The sequence below is a fragment of the Cyclopterus lumpus genome, chromosome 21 (genome assembly GCF_009769545.1).
Source record: "Cyclopterus lumpus isolate fCycLum1 chromosome 21, fCycLum1.pri, whole genome shotgun sequence".
Classification (NCBI taxonomy): Eukaryota; Metazoa; Chordata; class Actinopteri; order Perciformes; family Cyclopteridae; genus Cyclopterus; species Cyclopterus lumpus.
Genome location: NC_046986.1, coordinates 16,126,112 through 16,144,508, shown reverse-complemented (window position 1 = coordinate 16,144,508; position 18,397 = coordinate 16,126,112). Strand labels below are relative to the sequence as shown.

The window sequence follows — 18,397 nt, the reverse complement described above, 5'->3', positions numbered from 1 at the left end:
GAAGTATAAAATGTGTTTTGGTTTGCATTTTCACACTTCAGGTGTAAGTGTTTTTATCTGTTCTGAGCTGTACCCTCGGCTTTTTGAATACTTGATTTAACAGTTTCATTTGTGTGCCAGTACAAAAAAAAATCTCAGAGAAGGTGATGTCTGTTGTTCAAAAAGTAACACCTCAGTCTTCCTGTCACTTCTTTTAGATTTAACACTTGCATATTCATGAAGATAAAAATGTTTCTGTGAGCAGTCTGAAAGGAGTGAGTAGTATCTTGTACTCCTCCGAACTAAATTAATTCCTTGACCTCAGACTATATCCTTGGTTGGCAATTTGGCAGTATATCCATCCCACCACAGAAGCAGTGTCTGATAATTAGAATTCAAACTCAAGTGATTAATTAGCAGTCCCTGGTTGTGACTTCTGACCGGAATCCTTATTATCACACTAGATTGGACTTCTGTGAGTTCATCATAGTATGAACTGAGAACCCAGGAGCTGAAAATGTGTTTTTAATACAATTTGAAATGTATCCACCTTATTTCTTTATGGTTTATCTGCATCACTGTGGATTTAAAACCGTCCATCTTGTAAACCCATATAAACCAAGATATACATCTGTCATTTATTTACTCCGTTGCTATCATGTGTGTTTTTCATATTCTTAGAAGTCCTCACACGGGGGAATATGAATAAATGACCTCTATCTCACACTGTGTGATGCTAATCCATTTTATCAAATAGAAACTGAGCTTCACTTTATCGGTGATGAGCTCCTTCAGGGCAAATAGGGGAAGCTGATGACAGGCCATGGAGGTCTTGGCAACATGTTGATAACTGACTGACACAAATGCATAAACCCCCAGCAATTGAATTCAGGGGAGAAACATTTTCTTGTCCATTAGGGTTTGTTATGCCCGCATGGCAGAGAGTTTCCTGGTGGTTTGTACAGCATCCTGCTCCCTGATTTAATTTAGGACTGCACATATTAGTTTTGTGTTTCTTGTTCAGGGCTTAATAATTTACAGAAGTACTGAGGCGAAATCGTGCTTCTTTTGTTTCTGGTGGCAGCTGCACATTAAGACGAAAAAACCAGACTGCTCACGAGTTAATGATATGTTTGTTTGGTTGTCCTCTCACATGTTAGCCTGATGTTTTGGACCAACTGGAATGAGCAGAGACCCAGCATCATGAGATCCACCTTAGCGGGCAAGAACATGAGGATCATTATTGGTGCTGATATCCTGACGCCCAATGGACTGACTATAGACCACAGAGCAGAGAAGCTCTACTTTTCAGATGGAAGCCTTGGCAAAATTGAGAGATGTGACTTTGATGGTTCCAGCAGATATGTGAGTATGAAAATAAGGTAAAGGATATTAATTAAAACCATCTCCCCCCCATGACACCTCCTCACCTTTAACCCCTCAACGTCATTCTGTTGCCATGGTTACGATACCAGCTCTTAAAGGGACCCTGTCACCTATATCGTAAGCCACCCCACTAGTCCTGTGAATTATGTGCTCCAAGCCGAGTCCCCTACAGTTGCTTAATTTCAAGCAATATATTTATTTCCTTGTCATTATCAGGGTTTTATTTAATGTTCCACTTTTTTTTGTATCCTTTGTATCCCCTTTGAAATTCCCATGAATCAAAGTTCATGTTTTTTCTTTTCTTTTTGGCATTTCTGTCTTTAATTTGACCGTTTTAGAGACAGAGAATCTGGAAATGTGAATAAAAAGGTATGACATGCAAGAAAGGTCCTGACGCTGGAATTGAACCTGGGACATCGTGATAATGTAAATAATAAAGACGTTTTTTCTCCCATTCCTCTGAAACATGATGCTCTATACAGCAGATAGGATCAGAAATACCTCTTGATGTTCTTTCTGATATTTCAGCTCTGAGGGGACAGATGGTTTCCTTAATCACAAAAGCCATTCCCTGCTAAAGTAAAGAAGCTCAGTCAGGGGAGTTTTTATTTTGTCCATGAAACGTTGCATGTATAATGTATAAAATCACAGCTGGACGAATAAATAATATATATAATAAAAAATAAGTGGACATATAAAAGATTACAGAACAAAATGTACTTTTTTGCTATGGATTTCAGTTTAAGCTTGACATGACCTCAGCAGCTCGGCACCTTGGCCCATCTCAATTAGTGACCCATATGCTTTCTGAGCCGGGTCAGACCTTTGGGTCCCCACCTGCCCTTGCTGTAGTGGAGACCTGCTAATGAAGGCTTTGCAGTGAGATCGCTCTGGGTGCAAATTCACCATTCCAATTAAAATGTGTAAATTAAACAGAGGTAGCTGATTGTCAGCACTTCAGCACTTATCCAAACTGTGATTGTGAACTCGTGATCTTAAGACAATACAAAAAAATTCAATACAATAACTTACTGTGGAGATGGAAGCTTAAGGCTTCTTGTTGTTTTTCATTTTGGAAAAAAAATAAAAATGGGTTGGAACCCGAGATTAGACACATAAAACCACCCATTATAAAACACCAATTACGTATTGAGGCATTTGAATGTAGACTTGGATGGTGGTGGAGTGCCCTCGAGGGCCCAGCTACCCCTCTTCTCTGCAGCAGTGACATGACATGATGTCAGTCTGGTTGGAGGCAGAAAAGAACAAGAGCTGTGGCAGGGCTCACTCCACCATGCTATTTTGAGAGTGGACAACCCATGTTGTTAATGAATACAGTGGTTCAGAAAGGGCAGCGGAGTTCATTATAGGAGGAAGACGTCAGCATGTTTAAGGGGGGAAAGAGGCTCTTTTTACCATGAATAGATTGAATATAAATTGAGAGCTATCTGGGAATGCTTAGTGTCAGCAGTGTGCTCTTCGAGCATTTTAATGTTTCAATGTAAAACCGAGGTCATCTCATTGAGTTGGTTGGCGATTGAAGCACCTTAATTCAAGAGTGAAAGAGGAGAATGTTTAAAATATGTTCACATTCATCCAAAACACAGGTTCAGTGCAAAAGTAATATGTAACTGGCTGTAAACTTAATGTTTCCCAAATCTAATTTTCCCATCAATATGTTCCATCCAATCCCATCTGGTGTTGTAGCTGTCCCTCTCTTTCTCTCTCCTCCTCTTTTTCTGTCTCTCACTTGCCTGATGGCCAGTTGTTGCTTCCACACGCTGGGCTCCTTTAATCAACACCTGTCCTATTAATCCCAGTATGGCACAGGGCTAATGTGATGCTGCTTACAAGCCTGTCCCACTAATGTCTGAGACTACAGAGCTGCTGGTGGCCCTCATCCTCCCCCCCCCCCCCCCCCCCCCCCACACACACACACACACACACACACACACACACAAACCTGGAGGCATCTGATGGATTCCTGTGTCTCTGCCAATGACACTGTAATTTACTCCCCCAACATCTGGGTTAAGTAGTCATGTGGGCAGCGGGGGTGATGTGTTGATTAATGAGTCAAAACGTTATCTTCCGCATTTATTTCTAGAGTTGCACTCAACATTCTGCCAATGCTTTTTCCAGCCAGATCAAATATTGACTGTGTGAAATATATGTATTTTCATGTACTGTATATGTGCTGGCACCAGAGGGGCATTTGACAGCACCGGCCTTGAATCTGAAAATCGTGATGGAAAGCAGTTCTAACATGGGCCCTTTGCGCTACAATATTTAGGTCATAGTTAAATCGGGACCTGGGAACTTCTACGGGCTCGCCATCTATGCAGACTTCATCTACTGGTCAGACTGGGCTCGCAGGTCTGTGCTGCGGTCAAACAAGTACACGGGCGGTGACACCAAGGTGCTTCGAGCAGACATGCCTCATCAACCAATGGGAATTATAGCTGTGGCCAGGGATACTAACAACTGTGAGTATTTGAACACCTGAAGATAAGCTTCATTTAATGACTATTTGATATAGTGTTTGCAAATGTTTGTGTATTATGTGTGTACAGGTGCCTGGGTGATAAAGTGTGCTTATTGGCAGGAGTAAGTTAATGAATAAGCATGTGCATATTCATTAACTTACTGTAGTGTCGGACAATATACCAAAATATTTATGTTGCCGTATGTACTTTTAACTTTAGTAATGTGAAAATATTACAGTTTAAATGCACTTGTAGTTTAGTTTGTTTTTTGATGCATGCGTACAGTCCACATTGGCTTGATATTTTTTAATTGTAGAAATAATAAAGCCAGACCGATTCTGGTTACTCATGGCCAATCTCAATATCAACATGTTCAAAGTGTCAAAGTGCTTTATTTCCCCACAATTGACTGTTATCTTTTATTTCATAAACATGTACATCAATGGTGTCCTCTGTCCAGGGACTACAGATGAAAATGAGCTTATAGCTTAACTGGTGCAGTTTATAGTGCAGTGTTCCTGTTAATTAGACAATAAACTCTAAAATTCAAATAAATAAATCTGAGAACCACATTTTAGCTGATATTCATTATATTACGAGCATAGCCTTAAATAACGAGTTTAGTTTTTGTGACAGGGATATACATTGAGGCAGGATATTTATCTGATCTTTATTTACCTGTCCTTTATGTTATTTACAACGAAAAGCTTTCTTGTTAAAGATAAAATATTCTAGTTAATATTGGCGGATAATATCTGACTGCTATGTCATATAGCCTGTACTAATTAGAAGCAAATATTTAAAAAAGTTATTCAGATTGTGAAAACAGCGGGTTTGACAAATGAACATAGTCTTATTTAGAATTGCCTGAAACTTAAGTTTCAGAGGTAATTAATTTAAAAAGTAGCCTACGTTGTAAAGGGAGTCTCAAACGTGCCGTATAAAGTTTTATTTTCAAGTAGGACAAAGGGAAGTGGGCTTGATTGTGTCCCACTGGTTGGACTTAGATGCCTAGAGCCACGCTGTTCCTCGTTTATCTCGTTATGAGAAATAATCCTCTGACCTGCATGGCCACAGCTGCAAGTCGACAGCATAATATGCAGTGACCAACAATGGTGGATCTGATAATCTGTTTCTACTTTTTTGTTCTGTACATTGTTAACCTCTTGCATTTTCCTTGACATGAATATCCTGAACATAAATAATCATGCAAATGATTTACAGAGGAACAATTTCTTACCTCATGAATAAAATACTCATGGCTGGAGGCAAGGTAATAACTGAGGGTCTCCAACGGACACATGTGTCTCTGGACACGTGCTCTTGATACAATGTCTCTTGTTGCTAAGCTTCTTTTTCTCAGGACTCGACAAGCACTGAATCTTTCTTTCAGGGGTTATGTCTGCAGTTTGGTCATGCGATTTAAAGCAATGCATGATTCCCACAGAGCTACATGAAGCTTTTTTCACATAGCGCCGCAGGCAGAGAAGGACCAAGAATTTGCTACCTGTCAGTGAGGATAGTGGTTGCCTTTTATTCATATGTTGACCCCTTCTGAGCCCTTAAATGAAAACAAAATGTAAGGGCAGCATTTCACACTGAAAGCAGATCCATGCTTAATATAAATAACAAATAAATAAAAATACCAGTGCTAGAAATTTGATTTTGAATAACAATGATTCATTTGTTTATTTTTGGTTTAGTGGCGTTGGCTGGTATCTGTGATAACAGACAATTTAATACTATAGACGTTTCCATCTCAGCTGCAGTTGAATTTTATAGGAAAAAAATCTATATCTCATGCATTAACATTATTGATTAGGTTTTGTGTCAGGCCCTCAGATGAATAAAAAAACAAGAGCTTCTTTCTTAATTTACCAACCATTTAGGAAGCACAGAATACAATTTTTAAGATTTATTTGAATATCACTCGACGAGGACGACTAAGATGATAACTCCATGAAGAATTGAACATCTTACACTGATGACATCTTACAGACTGTGCCCAAGGGGAGATATTTCCTTTGACTGCATCTGACCGCTCAATCGATTCTTTTTGATTGTTATTAAAGGTGAGCTTTCCCCATGCCGACACCTGAACGGAGGGTGCGGTGACCTTTGTCTCCTGACACCGTATGGGAGGGTCAACTGCACCTGCCGGGGAGAACGTGTGCTGTTAGACGACAACAGATGCGTGTGTAAGTCATGACGACTTAAGATTCAATTATACCACAAATGCTAACTCTTGGAACATTCTCAGAACCAGATATTGATTGCCACTTTTTACGGATGAATTTAAATACATAGTTTAACCTGGCTTCCGTCCACACTCGGGTTAAGCTCTCATTTGTGCTGTTTACAAGAACCTTTGATATCTTGAATGTGATTTATTTTCAGCCTAACACAAACAGGAAAGGGTGAATTGTCAGGAACAGAAAGTTGTCTCCTCCTCTCCAAGTTTGTGATGGTTCCAGTAGTTGTAGTCAATAGCACTCTGGAAAATAACACTTCTAATGTTTTCTGTCAGCAGATAGCAGAAAAATACTTTGAAAGTATTGGCTGTCACAGTTACCTGCCTAAAGTCAAAGGACGAAAGCATTTCAATGGTATCTGGCTTCATAATTTGACAGATTGTTGGTTGAATTGGAAATGCAATGTAGGATAGACCATAAGGTGGGAGGAGCTGTTCAAACGACGGAGGTTTAGCCAGACTAAACATGGCAAGTGACTCAGAAGAGCTGGATGGTAGCCTGGATGTCACGGTAGAGGACGACAGGCTTTTTCTTCCACACACCGATTCCGCTCACTACTAGAGCAAGTTGTTTTATTTTTAGATTGTGAAGCTGCAGGAATTGAGCTAAAACAGAGACTTGTCAATGTCTGTGAAGGTGTTTATTGTTGGAATTGGAATTCATAGGTGAAATAACTAAAAGTACAATGTCGACATGTTTTATTAAATCTGTGTACTAGATGGACAATGTTCTATACAACTGAATATCAGAATATGCCAGGGTTTCAAAGTCGTATTTCCCTCAAGCTGAAGTATCCTATCAGGGCAATGGGGTTGTTTTGAATGCTGTTATGACATTTACAAATGTTGACCCAAAACTGGGTTGTTGGAGTAAATGTGGAGTTCACGACAGTAGGCAGTGAAATGTGGCCTCTAGGTTAACCTTCATGTAGGAGGTTTCTTCAGATTTTGATTGTCATAGTTCATCAACCTCTTGTCTTCCTCTGCAGCAGAAAATTCCTCCTGCAACATTCACACTGAATTTGAGTGTGGGAATGGTGAGTGCATAAACTACCAGCTAACATGTGATGGAGTAGCCCACTGCAAAGACAAATCAGATGAGAAGATGCAATACTGTGGTAAGAAAACACTTGATAATAATGTAGTGTCAGATGAAATATGTTGGTTTGATTTAGCATTCTTGGAGAAATAGCTGAAATCTGATGGATGCCTGTCATTAACATTTGTCTTCGGTTATATCCAATTATTTATGAATTTTCCTCTTTCAGACAACAGGAGCTGCCGGAAGGGTTTCAGACCCTGCTACAACCAACGGTGTGTGGCCAGCAGTCGTTTCTGTGACAGGATCGATGACTGTGGGGATAACTCTGATGAAGCTTTCTGCAGCAGTGAGTCACAGCCGTTTGATCTCCTGTTCAATCCTTTCTGCCTCTGAGGGCAGGATCCAGCGGCACTAATGCTTATATTAATACGGCATGTGAGGCCACATGCTGTGCTAAACCTTCAATGCCTAATGAGCCCCAAGATCATAAAGAGTGCACAGATTTCAAAGAGGCTCCAAACCGCCAACCTTAAAAGCTGCCCGGACAGTATTGTTATGTCTTACGTCAATATGGCCAGACTGGTTTTGTTTTTGCCTTGATGGTGAAATAGTGTCCAGTGAAACAGTACAGTTGTGTTCAGCCACTTGCTGTAATTGGACTACAGTCATATACAACTAATCTCATGGTGTATATGAACTCTTCATACTGTTGCAAGCTGATTGAGTTTATTCCACTATGGAGTGTCATCTATAGCTTAGCATTTTCTTTTTTAATTTGACATCAACAATAACATTCTCTATTGCCATTATGAAATGTCATTATTGTATTATTATCTGCCAGTTTTCAACTGGGACAAATTTCAACCACCCCCCAGAAAGAAGTTCAAAGTATTGTTGTCAGCTGTACCTGTAATTGCCTCTGAGTGCTGTTTCCATTACCTTTTTGAAATGCTAATTCTCTCCCCTAGATGTCACGTGTGGCTCATCCGAATCATCGTGCAAGGATGGGAGCTGTGTACCCAGCTCAGCCTGGTGTAACCAGGTCATTGACTGTGCCGATGCCTCAGATGAAAAAAGCTGCAGTAAGTCCTTTAGCCTGCGATTTGCATTGCAATTATGGGAAAATTAAAATGTAAACGCACAGTGGATGAGATGGATCCAGTAACCTAAATCTGTACTCGTCTCTTGGATCAGATTGAAACATTGCCCATCGTCCCCTTACTCCACCACCTTCCATTGTGATAAGACACTTATTTTGGTGCTGTGTTTTGTATTCAGACCACACAGACTGCTCTCACTTTTACAAGCTGGGGGTGATGGAAAAGGATTTTATCGGCTGCAACTCCACCTCACTGTGCATCCACCCAACATGGATCTGTGATGGTGCAAACGACTGCGGAGACTACGCTGACGAGACCAACTGCCAGGGTGAGCGCCACACACCAGCACACACAGTGACGCGCACTATATTGCATGTGCATTCAGGGACAGATTAAGAAAGCCAGCTTCAATTAGAAAAGACTTAAAGACAGATCTCATTTTCAGAGGTAATTATGACAGTGGAATAAGATATTCAGAGAGAGCTTAGAAAAAGATAATGGCCTCAATCATTGGTAAGGCCCAGAGGACTGACTTGGTTGTGTTGTTCCTCCCAGTTTCCCATGGGCAGAAGTGCGAGGAGGGCCACTTTGCTTGTCCGAGTGGGAACTGCATCTCCAGCGTGTGGCTGTGCGACGGCCAAAAGGACTGTGAAGACGGAGCAGATGAATTCCAGTGTGGTAAACCAACATATCTTACCTCTCATGGGAGAGCTTCTGCACAATAAACTCAAATTATGTTTTGCTCTCTAACAGGTAGAAATAGATGAGGGATTTGTCATTTTGAATAGATCCAGGCCGGCAACTCTTATTACATACAGGACATAAGGAGGAGACAGAAATATAGAGACAACTGTATATCATGCCAAAAGGCAATTTCTCTTTACTTTGTTTTGCCACCCCGTCTTAATGTGTTTTTGAGATCTTTCAAGTGTGTGTTGCTGCTTCTTTGAAAATCTAATTTCCACCCTGAATTGAGAGTGAGGACACCATTAATTTTTTTCGCTTCTCTCTTTAAATAATGATATACAGCACTTCCTGCGTTGCAATTAATTAATTGAGGTATCAGTCAGTGAAACCGAAGATGGAAGTGTGGGTTCAACAGAAAGCAGGGACATATGAAAGGATTACGAATTACAATACCACTCCTCCACTTCCTTCACCAGAAGCAGCAAGAGCATTCTTACCTATGCTTTGATCCGTGCAAATGAATGCAGAGCTAACTGGGACAGTCAAGATCCGTCCAATTAAACTGGGGGGGACCATAATTAAGTCATGGTATGGATTAATATAATTTGCCCTCAAAACCAATAGCTTACACACGCAACCATTCACGTGTTATTGCTTTTGGCACCGTAGCACAATGCACGGGGTGCTTTATATTATATGCTTTATTGGTTATAGGTAGCTGTTGAGCTTCCTCACCATCACATACATGTGCAAGGTAATTTGATCTGATAGAGTAGTCCACACACACAATGTCAAACCACTGTATTTGAGTTGTCAGCCTAATATATTGCCTTTCTAGCACATAGACTATCTGGACAGCCAGACACAAGTTTGATATGATGTGTTATTAAAGATATTCTTAAAATACTTTATAAATGAGACCAAATATATGCATTGAGGCAAGGTTGACAGGCTATTTAATTATTTGTATTTCCTCGCACCAGTAAAGAAACAACATATGCTTGCCTATTATATTCAATGTTATAAGTAGACTACAATTATCAGAACAATTAAAACACTAAGTATCCCTCTTGTGGCTCAAATGTGTACTGCAGATACACATTTTTAAGGACTATGGAAGAAGTTCAGCAAATTCTTTTGGCGACCCTAATGAAATCTCCTGCCACCTCTCTGTGAGTCCCGACCGCTGGTCAAGTCTATTAAAGTGTGAGAAGTCATGCAGCACACATGAAGCAGTTAGTGCTGCCATCTGTGTACAAACCTGGTATTGCACTCTCTGTGAGGTGAGAGTGATGTAGGTATTGCAATTTGCAATTATCGACACCAAACACATCGGATTCTTCTCACTCAATGAGGAACAATGAGGAATTTAGTTGCTTCCCTTTTCAACGGTGTTTTTACTCTGTGTACCACCCAGACTCGAGTTGTTTGGGACTAGTGACGTCAGGGACTAATAACACACATCACATGTGACCAGAGAACTTAGATGTCTTTGCCTTTGAGAGTGTTTGACTGAATGTTGCTGATTTCTTACTTGCTTTGCTCTTCCTGGATAATTCACCAGCACCTTTTCACTTGCAACAGATAGAGGAAGGCAGTTCAGTGCAATCCAGTTTTTTATATTTAATGCTCTTCGAGTTATCAGATTTATTTTGTAACTTGGCCATGAATGTTGTTAGAGAGATGCATAACACATGAACAGCATTTCCATTCCTTTATATAAAATGTAATTTGTGCCTGTGTGAAATTATAACATCCCATGCTTCAAATGCGCTTATATCAGAGCTGATATGAATTATGCCACGATTCTTTGAGAAGTTCTGAATAGCTTTTCAGGACGAATAGACAATATTCCCATTCCTCTTAGTTAATTACCATATAAAAAGCTCCAGCCACTGATAATCTGACTGCACAGTCAAAGTGGTTTTGAGGAAAATGTCATTACATTTCAGAAATTTAAAATTCCACAGCTGATTAGATGAAATAGTCATTTGTCACTTTGTCACTTTTCAACTGTGTGAAACACTATTGAAAATGAGACATTAAAGACTTTCTTTGATACATTTAATTTGCTGTAGACCTGCTATTTTGTTTTACACTTGAAACAGCTGTGGAAGCAGGATTTGAAGTGCAAATTCCGTATCACCGACAGAAAGACTGGATAATAATGATTTCCAGATTTAGCCATTTAATGTTTATCTTATCCCTATCTTACATCTTTGTATCTCGGCATGTAAATCTTCTGTGATGTACAAAGTCTGACAGGAAGCACAGCAACACATTGTGAGAAACACTCCATCCCTATCCCCCCACCCCACCCCAACTCTCTGTACTGTGGAGTGACCTGGAGCACCCCCCCCCCCTCTTTCTTCTCTCAACATCTCATCAAAGCGCTGGCAGAGTTTGTCAGGCCTGACATCTGAGGGAACGAGACCACAGAACGATTCCCCAGGGAGAGTGGGCGGCTCAGTGACACAAAGTCATCACAGATTATGAATATATCCACATTTCACACAATAGCTTTTACACAGTGATCAGCAGAGTGCTCTCTTAGTTGACATCCAACTGTTTCTTCTTACCATAGCAGCCTAGTTAATACTTCAATAATTAATACTTAAAAGCTTTGATATCGATAAGATATTCAGTCTAGACACTTGGGTTGGGTTCAGTTGATGTTTTTTATTCCCTGCAAAGAAACCGGAAGTATTCGTCAAAATGTCTTTCTACTGTTAGATAAAAGGACATTATTTATATTATATTTACAGTCTTTTGTGGGCCAACTACACTCGTGTTTGCTGTGAAGCAGAAAAACAGGCGTAGCAGGCGGCAAATAATAGCCAGCCAACTTGTTGTGTTCTGATTAAAACAAGCTGCCCCTTCTATAGGGTATGCCACTTTTTGTTGTTGTTTCCTCCTCACTTTGTTTGATTTATGGCATTGAAACTTGTTTCCCTCTGCAGACTCATCGTGCTTGTGGAACCAGTTTGCCTGCTCGAAGAACAAGTGCATTGCCAAACAATGGCTGTGTGATGGAGAGAACGACTGCGAGGACGGCCTTGACGAGAGTGTGCAGATCTGTGGTTAGTGCCCTTTCAGATGTCATGAGGAATCTGCTGTTGGTGTAAAAAGGTCACATCCGCTGTATCGCGTGCGATAGCTCCATGTGTTCCCCTAGCAGAGCTGGAAATGAATGGACGGAAAGAAACAATCTTAACGAGACAACAAATGAGACCGCAGGCCTTTCTGACGATTCAAATGGGCACTGAGGCAAATAGATTTTTCATCACCGAGGCCCAAGAGGCACAGCTTCTTCAATGGGCAAATGAGATGTGTGTAATGCATTGTAGAGTAAAATAAAAAGAACCCAACCGCAATAAAGAGACAAGAATTGCTGTGAACATTGGTTGTGTAATTGGATTGTAATGGAGTGTCATGGAAATATTAATGAAAAGGCCCCAAAGGTTTCCCAGAGATAGTTCCGGTCAAAAACAAGATATGCATTTTAGCTATACATGCCTAATTGATCTTCTGTATTTACCTTTGTTTCTCATTGCAGACAATTTTTTACTACTGCTCTCTTTTGTCTCAAAGGGCAACCCTAAAATAAAGGAGAGTATTGATGACATTACAGAATCCACAAAAGTAATTAATTGTTTCTCACAACAGCACTGTCATTATTTATTAGCTTGCAAAAGGGGAACTGCTGTCCGAAGTAAATTAAGACTTCGGTCAGGTTATAACGGGGTATCAGTTCAAAACCATGGTCTGATATTTCCATGAAAGGGCAGAACAAGAGCTTCGCTTTGCTGGTGAATGTGCACTGATAACAGAAGGTACCATCCCAACAACACAAAATACATCTGCTTCAGTTCAGTGTCCCTTGTACTCATTCTCCTGTGTGGGGCATTTGACCCATTGTATTCTTTGGCTTGTGAAAATGGAGCATGTGGTCCTGTTTTCCTCTCAGGCTCAGTGACATGTGCTCCAGGGCTGTTCAGCTGCCCGGGGTCGTATGCCTGTGTTCCGAAACGCTGGCTTTGTGATGGTGAACGGGACTGCCCTGATGGGAGTGATGAGCTTTCTGCAGCTGGCTGTGGTAAACACTGGCTCAACACATTGAATAGCTCCCTAAATGTAGAAAAGACACTTTATGTAAACCCTGAATTAAGAAAGTATTGCTTGTTTACACTACACAACATAGAATATTACATTGTATTGTATAAAACAATAGGCATACAACATGAAACCCACTAAACACCTAATGTAAATCCCTTTGCAAAGTGTATTTCAGGCATAAAAAAGAAAACAAGCATATAGTGGGAAGTAAGTAGTGTACAATGGATGTTTTTGCCCATTGGTATTCTTCTCTAAGTGATGTAATCTGGATTTCCTTCCACCAATGAGTTCAAACTTCATTTGTCTTACTTTGATTCAAGCCTAAATATTTTCATTGTAAATGTTTTACACATATGTCATGCCATGCCATGTTTAGGAAATGTGTCTGTCCATTGATTAGCCTTTGAATTGACCATTTGTTTTCATGCCCTAGCACCCAACAACACGTGTGATGACAACGCGTTCCACTGCCGCAACAAAGCGTGCATCGCCCAGAGATTCGTCTGCGACCACGATGACGACTGTGGAGACGGGTCTGATGAGTCAGTGGAATGTGGCAAGTACATTTATTTTGCTCTCTTGCTTTTAATATTCAACAACGTATTCACCAATACTATATTGATATGAATTAATATAATTCATTGAAAGGTGCTCTAGGCAAGTAGAACAAAAACAAAAAAAGTTTTTCAACATAGCAATGCTGGACTTACATATACCATTTGAACTTTGCACAGGGGTTCCCCACGGTAGTGGACAGGGGTTCCCCACGGTAGTGGACAGGCATTTAAGCGAATGAAGTTGAAGTGAATAAAAGTCAAAGTCACCATGCAAGCAAATGAAGCCCAGAATAAAGTCCAGTTAGATCTGCCAAATTCTAAATTCAGACCATTATTTTAGCAGCAAACAACTATTTACTATGAAAAGATTATGGGTGTCGTGATGTACTGGTATTGACGATAGCTGTGATATTTTGAACATGTTATGTTAATAATAATACATATATAGGATGATATTGTGTAAATCATCCAGCACTTTATAAATTGCCCCTTTGTACAGTTTGAGTAAGAGATTCTCTCTCGACCCCCCAACACATGCATTTTGAATGTAATTAATTAGTCGAAAACAGAGACAAATCGCACAATAAATAAAGTTAAAAATGATTTGACTGATATAAGTCTTTTGGCCAAGATAATCTTGTTATGAAACTGATATCATGACGGACCAAAACATAATGGAGTATTGAGGCCCTGTGCAAAGAATGGAGTCCGAGCAGTAATCTGAGCTTCTCTGTCCTTAGTTCACGTAGCTGGTTTGGCTATGTGTGCATGTTAGAGCTTGTTAATGCATGTTAAAGCTTGTTAATGCATGTCAGTGCATGTCAGTGCATGTTAAAGCATGTTGGTGCATCTAAGTCCCAGCATATGGGACACACCGTCCCGCTCATCATTGCTACTCTGCACTGCAGTCATATGGCGGTTGCCGCAGGCCCATCCATCATAGATATGCTCTGAATTTGGAATTAAGCACCATTACAACATACCATAATGTGGTAAAAACCCTAAACACTTGCCATGTAAAAATTATTTATAAGAACATTAAAGAAGAAAAAAAACTGTGTTTATATACTCACTGCATTCTCTGGATCGTAGCCTGTTTTTTATGCAGAATTACGAGTTACAGTAATATATTTTGTAATGATAGAATGATTATCTATGTAATGGGATTTATATTGATACATATTCTTATTTGTTATGCTTTTAAAATATTACAATTCTTATATTAGGTATTTTAGGCCTGAGTTATTGAGGGTTTAAATAAAGTAAAAAGATGTGATACTACGGTATTTATAAACATATGGACACCCAGGTTATTATTTGGGTATATACAATTTTTGGTGTCTCGACTCGAAGAAATTCTCTGTCACAGCCTTGATTTGTGATGACTGGTGCTTATGAAACATTTTTTATTGAAATATTGGCCAATGCAGCTGTGCACACCATTAAGCCTCCAGATGGCTTGATGTGTTAATCAGGAATGGTTGCTTCAATTAAATGAGCAATGGCTGTAGAAAGCTTTGTTTTTCACTATTTGCTCTTAATTCTGGTAAAATCCCACCCTAAACTGAAGCTGGGTCACTGCTGAGCCCAAGTATAGCTTGATGAAAAAGTGTCTGTCTCTCTTTCTTCAGTCTATCGCTCCTGTGGATCGGAGGAGTTTCGCTGCGGGGATGGCCGGTGTCTTCTCAGCTCTCAGTGGGAGTGTGACGGCTATGCAGACTGTCCCGACCACTCTGACGAACTACCTCTCAACCTAAAATGTCTGGCCGCAGGTAAGACTGCTGTTTGGCTCGCTACCGGAATCTCTTCATCAGTGTCACCAGCTGCACCGCTCACACAGGAAACTGGTGGGGACATATGAGAGAAACAAAAGGCCCTACAACCAGGAGAGATTTCTTGAAAGGAATTAATCTGTCGAGATCCATTGTCTAGTCAAAGACATTCCCCAACTTTGTTGACAAATTAAAGAGCGTCTTGCCAGTGACATTCATGTCTTGCTCTTTTCAGGAAGCTTGTGCAACGGCTCCTTCTTCATGTGCGCCAATGGACGCTGCATCTCTGAGGGGAATCTCTGTGATGGGAGAGATGATTGTGGAGACCAGTCAGATGAGAGGAACTGTAATGTGAACGAATGCTTGAACCGCAGAGTCAGCGGGTGCACGCAGGACTGCCAAGACCTTCCTGTGGGCTTCAAGGTAAGTGACCAGTGGACTAGTCCCGGTTCAGTAGCTTGGAAGGGCACTCCTCTTCAGAATTACTTGCTGCCTACAGTTAGGCCCTAAAGCCTAATTCTTCGAGTAAAATCTTAAACCAGATGGAAATTGAACCATATTTCTTTTGACATTGCAGTACAAAACATTGCAGTACAAAACACACTATCCGTGTGTTAGTCTGCAGGTAACAACATCCACAGACGGAGGACTGAACTTAGTATGTTTGGTGACTAAATATAACCCCATCTAGAACAACCTAGTCACCGTGGTTTGGTGCTAAAGTAAACTGTGCTTGTTTGTATACAGGAGTCACAGCTAACACTTAACATTCAAACATTTTAATTCACAGGCTTGATCTAGTTCTAAGCAGCAGGTGAAATTTAGAGGCTATATTTGTAATACCGTGGACATTAATGATTAATGACCAAAGGGGAATTAACCCTAACTTTTCACATAATCAAACAGATAAAAATGCATCGTAGCATACACACTTTTTTAATAACCTTGAATGCTGTGAGGAGAGTCCAACAACTGTCTGCGCTCCAATGGTGGCATGTGATATCAGGGTTGAATCCAGTTCACGGTCATGTCCGCTGGACTACTCGGGTGGTCATCACTGTTGTCAGACTGCTGCAGTTTACGCCTTCGTCCCTGGATTTCCGATTCCTACTCTTCCATGAAACGGTGATAACTGCATACAAAAACTGGCTGAAAGCACAGAAAACCTCTCTTCCCTGTCATGTCAGGGGCAGAGCTGGACAAAGAGCACATCAATGCAACCCTTGGCTCATCCATTTGTGGCCTGAACAGGGAAATCGGCACTAAGGCCCTCAAGGTTATAACTGGATAAAAAAGGGATTTGCTGTGGGTCCATAGCAGCTGATTCAGGCACTACAGTCATTTTGGGGCGTGAAGTACAACTGGCGTATGATGGATTTTTTTCTTTTTGAGCCATGGTACAGGATGTCTATTTCACAGCTTTGATGTCATCATATATGTTGGATGCCAGATTTTGAGACATTTTCATTGCTTACCTGCTTTTTTTTTTTAGTCTGTCGTTGCGGATTGATTGAATATATTGATTGAAATAGTTAGATGGCTTAATGACAACAATGAGACTCTAATCTTAACAATTGTTGTGCTTTTTGTCATTAGTGTAAATGCTGGCCTGGTTTCCACCTGAAGGATGATGGGAAGACGTGTGTGGACATTGACGAATGCTCCACGACCCTTCCTTGTAGCCAGCGCTGCATCAACACTTACGGCTCCTACAAGTGTCTGTGTGTGGACGGCTATGAAGCCTTGGAGCGAAACCCCAATACATGCAAGGCTCTGTCAGGTCAGTCTGGTTTTTCCTCCCACATTTTACAGAATATCGGCGCGTAACTGTAATCCCACTTGTCCTCTAACGCCGTATGTTCCTCATTTCAGTTGAAGAGCCTTTTCTCATTATGGCAGACCACCACGAGATCCGAAAGTTGAGTGTGGATGGTTCAAATTACACCATCTTGAAACAGGTAGGTAATATACATTACCCCCATTGTGCCTGAAGGGACGTTTGTACCATTATCAGATTGACATTCTGCAAAGAGCCATCAACAGATTGTCAATCAAATTGCCATCTTATCCGCTCCCCTGCCCTGTCTATCAGCTATATATTGAAGAATTGTGGGATTAGATGTCTACCTGCTAAATGTGTGGAGGAAACGGTACCTTTGCAGATAGCAGCTCAAGATTTTGCAAGTGATTACTTATTGAATAGTGAACACAATGTTTTGTGTTGCAGAAATGGTGGACAATAACATAATGCCAAATAAAATTATTTCAAAAAGGACACATTAACTATGAAAAATGTGCCCCGTCAGTGTGCTCCAGTCTACTTAACCACTGATGTTTGCTATTCTTGATCTCAGAAACACCTGATTCAGCTGCACATTCTTGAACGCTGAAAAATAATGTATTACCTCACATTTAGTAATACCCGACAAAAACAATCTGCTTCAAGGAGTTATATTCACCAGCCAGTTTTAGGATCCAACCTGACATTTGTATTGTTCTGTTTAAATGAGATGTTCACCGTCCAACATATTTCCTAAACCTCCCCACATGGGCAGAGGGAACTGAATCACCCTGTGAAGGACCCCATGGAAAAGCTATTTCAATTATGACGAGGTGTCATCTCAGCTGCTCCGGGCGATGCTTGAATCTGACTGCTGATAATCACAAATGGTTGGCTGTGATTTACTGTCAATCAACCTATGGGTATCCTACAGTCTCCTCTCAAATAGTCATATTAACCTCTTGACTGCATGTACTCTACTGTCTGTATCGGACTTCTCATCAGCCACAACTCACTTTAATTGCTGCATGTTAATGGAAGCTAGAGAGGGAAATATGCACATTGCTTTACTAAGTGGTGGTGGATACTTGACTGACCTCATATCACTTTACCACACCGTTACATAGCCGTTCAGAATATCTGTTAATGATATTATTTAAATTTCCAATGAGCCAAATCATTACCCTTATGTATTGCTTTTGCTGTTTGCATAAATGTGTCTTCCCTCGACGAACACAACT

The 18,397-nt window shown here is 40.6% G+C and overlaps 1 protein-coding gene across 1 annotated transcript in view; it reads left to right on the top strand.

Annotated features, from left to right (window-relative positions):
- lrp1bb (low density lipoprotein receptor-related protein 1Bb) overlaps nucleotides 1-18,397 on the top strand; it is a 172,887-nt gene that overhangs the window by 112,956 nt on the left and 41,534 nt on the right. The window contains exons 42-56 of the mRNA XM_034561869.1: nucleotides 1,140-1,344; nucleotides 3,659-3,851; nucleotides 5,924-6,049; nucleotides 7,092-7,220; nucleotides 7,371-7,490; nucleotides 8,113-8,226; nucleotides 8,423-8,572; nucleotides 8,800-8,922; nucleotides 11,892-12,011; nucleotides 12,899-13,027; nucleotides 13,481-13,603; nucleotides 15,236-15,376; nucleotides 15,612-15,799; nucleotides 16,973-17,156; nucleotides 17,249-17,334. Of these exons, the coding sequence (XP_034417760.1) occupies nucleotides 1,140-1,344; nucleotides 3,659-3,851; nucleotides 5,924-6,049; nucleotides 7,092-7,220; nucleotides 7,371-7,490; nucleotides 8,113-8,226; nucleotides 8,423-8,572; nucleotides 8,800-8,922; nucleotides 11,892-12,011; nucleotides 12,899-13,027; nucleotides 13,481-13,603; nucleotides 15,236-15,376; nucleotides 15,612-15,799; nucleotides 16,973-17,156; nucleotides 17,249-17,334 (2,131 nt within the window). The remainder of the gene's footprint in view (nucleotides 1-1,139; nucleotides 1,345-3,658; nucleotides 3,852-5,923; nucleotides 6,050-7,091; nucleotides 7,221-7,370; nucleotides 7,491-8,112; nucleotides 8,227-8,422; nucleotides 8,573-8,799; nucleotides 8,923-11,891; nucleotides 12,012-12,898; nucleotides 13,028-13,480; nucleotides 13,604-15,235; nucleotides 15,377-15,611; nucleotides 15,800-16,972; nucleotides 17,157-17,248; nucleotides 17,335-18,397) is intronic.